At 41.9% G+C, this 11,340-nt stretch overlaps 1 protein-coding gene across 1 annotated transcript; it reads right to left on the reverse strand.

The window, feature by feature from the left end:
- Positions 1-2,519: 2,519 nt before the first annotated feature.
- On the reverse strand, positions 2,520-10,605 carry LOC145127198 (uncharacterized). The gene is made up of 2 exons (XM_079062431.1): positions 9,395-10,605; positions 2,520-3,367 (listed from the first exon to the last, which is right to left on the reverse strand). The coding sequence occupies exon 1, from the start codon at positions 10,603-10,605 to the stop codon at positions 9,466-9,468; it is 1,140 nt and encodes a 379-aa protein (XP_078918557.1). The 3' UTR covers positions 2,520-3,367; positions 9,395-9,465.
- Positions 10,606-11,340: the final 735 nt, after the last annotated feature.

The following is an 11,340-nucleotide window of genomic DNA, read 5'->3' on the forward strand; positions in this document are numbered from 1 at the left end:
TCTGACCACAGGCACCTCAGAAACCAAAACCTCCTTCCCTACCCAGGTGTCAACCACATACGCAAAGTAACCCATACACCGATGTTGCAGATATTGTCGAGTCCTTGCAGTAGAACAAAAGGCCAATCCAATCCTGGTACCCTCTCCATAAATAATTAGTTCTCCCCCACTTGGGGTTCGAACTATCACCCGCTGACCCTCACAGTCGATCATTGCACTAAACCTGCTCAACCAGTCCATCCCTACTATCACACACACATCCCCCATGAGGATAGGAATTAGATCAATCGGGTAAGGCACCCCGAAAATCTCCAAAACACAACCCTGATAAATGTTTGATGCAGAAACCATGTGTTTGTTGGAGATATAAACCCACAACGGAGACTCCAACCCTCCAAGATTCATATCAAATCTCCTACTAAAAGACTGAGACACAAAAGACTGACTCACACCGAAGTCAAAAAGCACAAGATCAGGAAAGGAGTTTGCTAAGAAGTGCCTAACAGAATCGTAAATATAAGCATACCATAAAATAGTTGACAAAATAATAAATGAAATAATACCAGTAACGGTGTATGGCGCCGCCCTGGCCTCCTCCGCATTGATCAGGAAAGCACGGCCTCGATCCATTGGGGCTCTGCCCTACCCTGGCGTCCATCTGTGATCCTCAAAGAGACCGGTACTGGAGCCTGCACTGGCCTTGCAGCGAGGAAAGGATAGTTGGCCTTCACATGGCCAGCCTGATCACAGTGATGAAAAGTCCTGGTGCTCGGTACTAGGGTCTGTTGACGACAATCCTTTACATAATGCTCTGACATGACATAAATGTGGCACCCAGAAGAAGAAGATCGACAAACACCCTCATGAACTTTTCCGCACTTACCACAAGTGTGGCCCCTCTAACCTCCTTGTCGTGAATTAGCAGGCTTTGTCACACTCCCAAACCAGAACGGCGGAAACGTTCGGGGGCGGAGGACGTCATATTCAGTATCATAACAGTTCATAGTAAGGACTTTCGGTATAATAGACAGGACTTTCGGTAGTACCTTTTAACAAATGGTAGTATTGAAGATGTAATCGTCTCACGGATTCTCAACTAAGTCCCGTATTAAAATGATAGTTTTGTATGCAATGCTTATCTTTTTTTCACAATGTTTGACAAAGCATAAATCAGAAGTTCTTGAATGCATAAACAGTTTAGCAAGAAAGGTTGCTCTTGACATAATGCATTTTGTATAAACGAGGCTAATACTAGTTATAGTTTTGTTTCATACCACAAGGTTAAATTTGAGCAATAGTCTTGCATGTTGAACAGTTTCATTGTATAGATAAGTATAATACATGCAAAGTATAACAAGAGTTTTTACGTTTTCACTCGGGATCAATCGAGTGTTTACTTGTATTCTCCCCCAAAATGTATTAAAAGTACATTATAAAGTATTTGAAAGTGTATAAAAGGGGGTATGAACTCACTTGATTGAAGTGGTTGCTTTGAAGTAGTCGAGAGAAGAATCGAGCAGAACTTTGACTAGAGAGAGTTGAAATCTCAGGATTCTCGGGGATCTCGGGAGTGTAGAACTTCTTTCGGGACTCAAGTATAAAAATCCAGGGTTTCGGGAAGGCTTCTCGAGGTAATCACGTAGAGTAACGACACTTAGATGGAAAGAGATGAGCACCAAACCCGGCACCCTTAAGGTTCTATTTATAGGGTCTGATTTGGGGTCTCACGTCGTGAGTTTTGGATTCTAACGTCGTGAGGCTTAGTCAGCATGATCCTCTTCGACGATTTGACGTGGCTGACACTCTGGAACCCATCAGTCACGAGCTCACGTCGTGAGCATGGTTCCCTCACGTCGTGAGGCTGAGTCAGCCTCGGGTTTTGTGTCTCGAACTTGTAAAATCTGTAACTTTCGCGTACGAGCTCCGATTTCGACGTTCTTTATATGCACGCGTAGGTGTGAAAAGGCTCTACAACTCTCGTTTAGACTCCGTCGGCTACTTTTGACTTTATTTTTATTATATTAATTTTAACAGGCCGGACCTGGAAAAGTCCGTTTAAATTCCTTAGCTCCTTCATCTGGTGTCCATTTTCGTCAAACTTTTTACTGTGGTATTCCTATTGTCGGGGTCTTCAACTTTCGTTTAGGTTGTGTAGGCTAAAGACCGCTCGATCTCTATTTCGAGTTTTTAGCTGTCTACTGCTAGGTCATAAACTTTGAAAATTCATAACTTCTTCATACGAAGTCAGATTTGGGCGTTCTTTTTATGTATGTCTACGGTTTAATGATATCTACGACTTTCGTTTAGATACCTAAGGCTAAAAAGGTATTTTATTTAAATTTCTCATTTTATGCTTAACAGCGCTTTACCGATAGTGTTACGAATCTTTGATTGGTCATAACTCTTCCGTTATAACTCGGATTTTAGTGTTCTTTATATTTTTGGAAACCTTATCACGATATCTACCACATAGTGTACCCAAACAGAGCTTTTTGAACATTTCATTTTCGATGATATTCTTATTACTTTACAAAGAGGTTACAAGACTCGACTTTTAGTCAATATAATGGCCTGAAATAACGGGTTGTTACATCATCCCCCCGTTAGAGGGAATTTCGTCCCGAAATTAATTACAGAATAAAAGTTTTTGGGACTAGGGAAGAGATGCGGATACTTCTGTTGCATCTGATCTTCTCGCTCCCATGTGAATTCAGGTCCCCACTTAGCATTCCAGCGGACCTTCACTATTGGTATGCGAATCTGTTTAGTTCGTTTGATTTCCCTATCCATGACCTCGACGGGTTCTTCCACAAAGTTAAGATTTTCGTTAAGTTCGATTTCGTCGAGTGGAATCACCAGAGTTTCGTCGGACAAACACTTTTTCAGGTTAGATATGTGAAACACTGGATGTACTTTGTTAAGCTCGATCGGAAGTTGAAGTCTATAAGCCACTGGACCAATCCTTGAAGTAATTTCGAAGGGTCCAATGTACCTTGGATTTAGTTTTCCACGCTTCCCAAAGCGTATCATGCCCTTCCAGGGTGAGACCTTCAGTAGAACGCGGTCACCAACCTGAAATTCCAAGGGTTTTCGTCTTTTGTCGCCATAGCTCTTTTGCCTATCCCTTGTCACACCCCCAAACCAAGGATGGCGGAAACGTCCGGGGGTGGAGGACTTCATGTATAGTATCATAACAGCAATTGTAATAGTAATTCAAGCAAACACAACCAACATATATATAAAAAATTTACATCATTGTATGAATTACATGTTTACGAATCAATCACAATATGTTGATAAAATATGAAATAGTAGACGCCTTAGCGTCCCATCCTCAAAAGCACTTGATTACCTGTTTAATGATTTCCTGAGAATACAAGTTTTTGAAAAAGTGTCAACACAAAGGTTGGTGAGTTCATAAGCTTTTCGTTTGTAAAAGTAGTATTTGTGTTAGAAAAATCCAATATTTTCCTTAATGTGTAAATGTAGTCTTAAAACCCAAAGACCGAAATGTACAAGTAATTTGTCATATTTATAGTAAAACAATGCAAGTTTAAATCGACATAAACTCGTTAAATTTTAATGAAGTCCCCGTAAATTCCAATGTTTGTTAATACTTTATGTGAGTTTATTATAACCATACTATGACCACGGTTGCCTAAAACGACGTTCTTCAGGCGTCGGAAATGTTATGACATTTGTCACCCCAGACCTATCGGTCTAACTGTTGCATGCAGTTTAGGTGTGGGTTTCTCAAACCCAATATAGATCTATACACAAGTATCACGTTCTCCCTCAAGGAGACTCTGGTTACAATACAGGACTTAATGGTAATTTGAAGTAAATGTCTCACAAAGTCATTAACGGAATTACGTGTTATGAAAACTTGGTACCGTATGGCCGTACCTTGCTTAATGAAAATATCCTTTGTATAAATGTACCCTTTTTAAATGTATGTGTTATGTAATGTATCATAAACTATACCTATTATGGTTTATCAACCAAGGGTAGTACGTGGTAATGTATGCAAACTATATTCAAAATAGTTTATTTAATGTTTGAATGTATCGATTGTACTTTGATTATAATCACTTGTTATTCTTTATATTTTATATGACCAAATCCATTTGTAAACTGATGTGTGTCTAAATATTAAGATAAAATGTCATATATTGCAGTAACATATAGTCACATAAAGATATACACCTTGCTCAACATGTTACAAGGTGAAATGAAATTAACAGCAACTTTTCGTTAAAAACAGTTTCTGTTACCGTTCTTAGAAAATTTATAGAAAAATCATCACAACTCTAAATCCAAATCCGCAAATTTTGAGAGTTTGGAATATGAGTCTAGTTTGTTCGTGAATTTTATCATGATTTTTAGTGATCTCTAACAGAGGTGAAAATGTTCATAATCACAGACTGGTCCGGGTTTGCCTCTGAAATGACAGGCAGTTTTGTAAAAATCACCATTAATTGTAGAAAAATCATTTGGAGATGTGCAAGTAGTCATTTTAAAGCTAAGAGTTTGAACTACTTGCACCTGAAACAGTTTTGAAAACTAAAATTTTTAAGTTGACCAAAACAGTCCGTGATTAACGTCCATCTTTTCTGATGCAATCTGTTAGAAAAAGTTTAATTGTGTTCTTGATGATTTTACTTGTATTCCCCCCCTTAAAACTTAAGAAAAACATGTAAATGTATGGGTATGAACTCACCTTATGTGGTTTCAGTAGATGAAAGTGAGAGAGAGGAAGTGTTCAACTCAAGAACACTAAGAAGATGTCTTGATGATTCGAAAATCTAACACCGAATAAGATGGAACTTGTGTAAGATATCAATAATTTGAGTAGAATGGAGTTTAATAATTATGTGAATGATGAAGATACTTACTAATTGAAGAAAGAAATCCCTGGAGAAAGCCTTGAAGTTCTTGAAGTTAAGAGAAAAGATGAGAGAATTTTGGAGAGTGTTCTTGGTTGCTAAGTGTAGAATGAAAGAGTTTTTATGGAGAATGAGGAGAGAGGATCAATCCTCCAGCTCTTAGAACGTGGGAAGAGCTGGAGATTGGCTGTAAAGGTCCACTAAGGAGACAAGGAGTAGTGGGAAAGAGTGGATGATCATAGAGTGAGGTGGTGGTGGCTTGCTTTTGTCATAAAATAAGGAAAAGCAAATATTCCCTCAATAATTAGTCCAACCACCAATTCTTTTAATACATTTTTATAAAAACCCTGGAGATTTATATATTTTGGGGCCTTAGTTTATAAAATAAAGTTTTGGGTGAAAATCCCACGTTAAAATAATGAAAAACGGAGTTAAAACGAAGTCGTAGTCGAAAAAAACCGGAAAAATTATGACACGCAAACATGCATGTCGTCTTCTTTTATGACAGGGGCTTCCTTGATACTCATTGCGTGTCCTCAACACGCGAGTCGTAAGTTTACGACAGACAAATGTGTGTCGTCTTCCTTTATGACAGGGACTTCGGTCCTGAAGCTTCAGTTTTGGGTCCTTAAGCCTATTTTACCCGTTTTTACCCCGTTTCAAGTGGTTTTTGACCCAGTTAAGGGTCGGGATGGCCCGAATGATTACAAAAAATTAAAGGAACTTTTGAGAGAGATTTGGGAGAGATTTGGGAGAGATTTGGGAGAGATTTCAATTAGAAAGAGATAGAGTGAAAACGATTTAGAGAGGTTTCGTTTGTGATTAATTTGAGTGTCCGGCTTCACAACGCAAGGTTCGTAAACCCCATTAAACCGTGTTTTAGTGTCGTACACAATCCCGATGATTGTGCAATAGTGTTTTATCGCTTTGGTTCGTTGTTTAGCACTGTTAAGGCTAAGGAAAATCAAACACATGAACTTTCCAAATGAGGATTTCTCATTAAAATAGCGAATTGTATAGTGATTACATAACGTAAACCCTAGCATACAAGGGTTATTGGAGTTGACCGGTTTGACTTATTGACTTTGAATTGACCGAAATTTGACGGTTGTCACATCATCCCCCCGTTAGAAGGAATTTCGTCCCAAAATTTTCATTTTGACTGGGATTTCAAGAGTTTGGGAACAGATGTGGATACTTTTGTTTCATCTGATCCTCGCGTTCCCAGGTGAATTCGGGTCCTCGTTTAGCGTTCCAACGTACCTTCACGATGGGAATACGACTTTGTTTCGTTCGTTTGATTTCCCGATCCATGATTTCGACTGGTTCCTCCACGAAGTGGAGATTTTCGTTAACTTTGATTTCGTCGAGTGGTATTACGAGTGTCTCATCAGACAAACACTTCTTTAGGTTCGACACGTGAAATGTGGGATGTACTTTGTCGAGTTCCTGAGGTAATCGAAGTTTGTATGCTACTGGCCCAATCCTAGCAAGGATTTCGAATGGCCCGATGTACCTTGGATTTAGTTTCTCGCGTTTGCTGAATCGTATCATTCCTTTCCAAGGGGAAACTTTTAGTAGTACTCGATCACCCACCTGGAATTCCAAGGGTTTGCGTCGTTTGTCTGCGTAACTCTTTTGCCGATCGCGAGACGCTTTCAGTCTCTCTCGAATTTGAACGATCTTTTCTGTGGTTTCCCTTATGATTTCAGGGCCAGTGAGGGTGCTATTAGAGACTTGCCCTCTAGCTAGCTGTGTATCCCCCACCTCAGCCCAACACAGGGGTGATCTGCATTTGCGACCGTAAAGAGCTTCGAATGGAGCGACTTTGATGCTAGTATGATAGCTGTTATTGTAGGAGAATTCGATAAGCGGTAGATGGGTATCCCATGCTTTACCGAAGTCTATCACACAAGCTCTTAACATGTCTTCCAACGTTTGAATGGTTCGCTCGCTCTGTCCGTCGGTTTGTGGGTGGTAGGCCGTACTCATGTCAAGCCTAGTACCCAATGATTTTTGTAGAGACTGCCAAAACCGTGAGGTAAATCTACTATCTCTATCGGAGATAATGGATATCGGCACACCATGGAGTCGTACAATCTCTCTGATGTACGTTCTAGTCAGCTTCTCCATCTTGTCGGTTTCTTTTATTGGTAGGAAGTGTGCTGATTTGGTCAATCTGTCTACAATTACCCATATTGTGTCAAGCCCGCCTGATGCCTTAGGCAGCTTGGTTATGAAGTCCATGGTTATTCGTTCCCACTTCCACTCAGGTATATCCGGCTGTTGTAATAGCCCGGATGGTTTCTGGTATTCTGTTTTGACCTTAGCGCAAGTCAGGCACTTGCTCACATAGGTAGCAATCTCAGCTTTCATGTTCGGCCACCAGTATAATTTCTTGAGGTCCAGATACATCTTATCCGACCCGGGATGGATGGAGTATCGAGTCTTGTGTGCTTCATTCATGACGACATCTCGGAGTCCACCGAACTTCGGTGTCCAAATCCGGTTCGTGATATAACGTGCTCCATCCTCCTTGACTTCTAAGTTTTTATCCATTCCCCTTAATGTCTCTCCTGCCACCTTTTCTGGTTTCAAAGCTTCCAGTTGAGCTTCCTTGATTTGTATGGTCAGGTGGGAATGGATTGTCATTGTTAAGGATTTTACTCGGCGGCCCGAGTACTCCTTCCTGCTTAGAGCATCGGCCACTACATTGGCCTTGCCCGGATGATAACGAATTTCGCACTCGTAGTCATTCAGCAACTCCACCCATCTCCTCTGTCGCATGTTGAGCTCTTTCTGATTGAGGATATGCTGAAGACTTTTGTGATCAGTGAAGATAGTGCATTTCGTGCCGTAGAGGTAGTGTCTCCAGATCTTCAAAGCGAATACCACTGCTCCTAATTCCAGGTCGTGCGTAGCATAATTAACCTCGTGCGTCTTAAGCTGTCTTGATGCATACGCGATAACCTTCCCTCTCTGCATGAGCATACATCCGAGGCCTTGATTCGAAGCATCACAGTACACTACGAAGTCCTCGGTTCCCTCTGGGAGAGACAAGATCGGTGCGCTGCATAGGGCTTGTTTCAACGTTTGGAAAGCAGTTTCTTGATTATTTTCCCACTTGAATATCACACCTTTCTGCGTCAAGGTGGTGAGTGGTTTCGCAATCTTGGAGAAGTTTTGTATAAATCTTCGATAGTAGCCAGCAAGCCCAAGGAATTGTCGAATTTCGGTTGGCGTCTTGGGTGCTGACCAATTCTCGATTGCCTTGATCTTGGAGGGGTCCACATGTATGCCTTTCTCACTTACCACATGTCCAAGGAAATCCACTTCTCTAATCCAGAATTCACACTTATAGAACTTAGCATAAAGCTTCTCCGCTCTTAGCGTCTCTAGCACTTGGCGTAGATGTAGGCGATGCTCTTCTTCGCTTCGCGAGTAGATCAAGATACCGTCGATGAATACGATTACAAACTTGTCTAGGTAGGGTCGACACACTCTATTCATTAGGTCCATGAATACCGCAGGTGCGTTTGTTAAACCGAAGGACATCACCACAAACTCGTAGTGCCCATAGCGAGTTCTGAATGCAGTTTTGGGAATATCTTCTTCTTGAACTCGTAGTTGATGGTAGCCTGACCTTAGGTCGATCTTTGAGAAGAAATTTGCTCCTTGGAGTTGGTCGAAAAGGTCGTCGATTCGGGGCAGAGGATATCGGTTTTTGATGGTGAGCTTGTTTAGTTCCCGATAGTCGATGCACATGCGAAAGGATCCGTCCTTCTTCTTTACAAAAAGGACTGGTGCTCCCCAAGGTGAGAAGCTTGGTCTGATGAACCCTTTGTTCAAAAGCTCGGTCAACTGACTGGACAACTCCTGCATTTCTGATGGTGCGAGGCGGTATGGAGCTCTGGCTACGGGGGTAGCTCCGGGTATTAAGTCAATTCTGAAATCGACTTGTCGTGCGAGTGGTACACCAGGAAGATCCTCTGGGAACACATCCGGGAAGTTACACACTTCGGGGATGTCCTTGATGTCTTTCACGTCTTGTTTCTTGTCTACTACATGGGCTAAGAAGGCGTGGTACTCCTTCCGGAGATACTTTTGGGCTTTGATGCATGAGATGACTTGTAAATTCGCACTAGGTTTGTCACCATAGATGAGAAGGGTTTCGTCATTTGGTAGATTGAGGCGAACGGCCCTTTCGTAACATAGAATGTCGGCACGGTGAGGAACTAACCAATCCATCCTGATGATTACGTCGAAGCTTTTTATGGTGACTGGCATCAGGTCAATTTTAAATGTATGGTTGTCTAGAGTGAGAGTACATTCTGAGTATATGTCGCTAGTGCGTTCTACTTTCCCATTTGCCATTTCTACTACATAAGTATCCTTTAGTGATTGGGGATTTTGTTCAAGTAAATGTTTATATTGGTGGCTCACGAAACTCCTCTCTGCTCCACTATCGAATAGTACGCATGCATAAGAGTTATTGAGGAGAAACGTACCGGTAACCACCGTGGGATCCTCGACTGCTTCCCCATGTCCTATTTCCAGGACTCTTCCTACTCCACCAGCATTAGGGGCTTGTGCTTTTGGAGCAGTCTCTTTTGAAGTGATCTGCGTCTCCACAGTTGTAGCAGGTCCGGGTTGCCCCCGTACTGGCGACTTGGTTGATTGGTTGAGCCGGCGCTTTACAGAAACGAGCAGTGTGCCCCTTCCTGTCGCAGTTGTTACAGTGCATTTCCCTACAAGCACCATTGTGGTGAAAGTTGCACTTGTTGCACTTAGGTAGTTTTCCCGCATATGGCTTCGGTGGTGCTGGAGTAGTAGCAGTAGTGGCAGCATTAGTGGCAGCATGTACAGCAACAATTTGTTGCTTCTTAGCGGGGTCCTGTGCTGGTTGGCTCTTCTTTTCGTTCCAGAACTTCCTTTTGTTGTTTCCCCCTTTTGATTTATCAGTGGTGGTGGTTGTAGTATTATGACCGGCTCGGTGGTCAACAAGTTGTTGTGCCAGCTCCCTGGCACTGTCAAAAGTAGTTGGCCTTGAAGCCAGGACACTACTTTGCACATGGAGAGACAGTCCCCAAAGGTATCGCTCCACCTTTTTCTCCTCCGGAGTAACCATTGTTGGGCAGAGGAGAGCCAATTCATTGAATCGGGTGGTGTAGGTTTCAAGGTCAGAGCCCGTCATCCTGAGGTTCCAGAGTTCTTGTTCCAGTTTTTGAATTTCACCTCTCGGGCAGTACTCCTTCATCATCAACGTTTTTAGTTCTGCCCAGGTTATGGAGCTAGCCACTTCGAGAGTAAGTGACTTAACCCGGCAGTTCCACCAAGTAAGGGCCCGGCCGGTGAAGGTTAAGGTTGCGAACTTAACTTTGCTCGCTTCGGGGCAGGAGCACACCTGAAAGACTACTTCGGTCTTTTCAAACCATTGCATCAACGTGATGACTCCCCCGCTTCCATTGAAGTTGTCGGGTTTGCCATTTGTGAAGTCCTTGTATGAACACTCTTTTGCACGCCACGTACTGTCTCCGTGGTTAGAGTGTGTAGCTCCCGATCCCGAACCACCAGCTCCGTTGGTCCCTATCTGCGACATTGCGGCCGCTACGGCTGCTGTTACTGCAGCCTGGAACATCGCGGGATCAAACTGTGGAGGCGGCGGCGGAGGAGGTGTTGCTGTGTTGCTGGAAGGTCTTGGTCTTCTTCTTGGCGGCATGGTTCTGTCATAAGTCGTAAACCAATGTACTTTTAGTAAAAGTGTATTTATAGGGAGAGAAATCTTTTATACATAAAGTATATTATTACGTTGTTTTCCGGTATGTTTACGATACATACGATTTTATACTTTTTATTGACCCAATACATTGCGTTATGAGGTAAAATGAAAGTATAAAATATTTTTATTATAGTAACACAAAATACTCCTATAGTATTTGTAAATGTTTAGTTTTGAGTTCTTAAAGCATTTAGTTACTTTATAATATTCATCATACTTTTAATGAGAATTTATAAGTCCTTGTCTTACCCGTTCGGCTAACGACCCTCCACCGATCAAAGAAGCGGTGGGTGAGAGTGGACACCCATTAAGTTGCCATTTTATAGGCAACAACCTTATACCCCCCTTATAGACCGGCTTCGTGAATGAGGCGTACTAGCGGTAAGACGAGTTTGTTAGATTTGTTGTCCATCCTGACCATCCCCCGGTATATGCAAGTCAATTCCTGGACAGATATAGTTGATCAGGCTATATCCTTCCCAGACTTGATTTACATATACCAAGGCATACCCATAATGTACAACTCCTCTTCTTTTATTTTATGTTGTTGTAGTTATGACACTATGTGAGCATGTATGCATGTATTTATACTTTTTAATAAAAAGAATCATTTATTTTCTAAAAGTATATTTATTTGAAAAATGCACAAATCAGAGACTATTAGTCCCAATTGTG

Source organism: Lactuca virosa, chromosome 7 (genome assembly GCF_052849685.1).
Source record: "Lactuca virosa cultivar CGN04683 chromosome 7, Lactuca_virosa_CGN04683_v6, whole genome shotgun sequence".
In the NCBI taxonomy this organism is placed as follows: domain Eukaryota; kingdom Viridiplantae; phylum Streptophyta; class Magnoliopsida; order Asterales; family Asteraceae; genus Lactuca; species Lactuca virosa.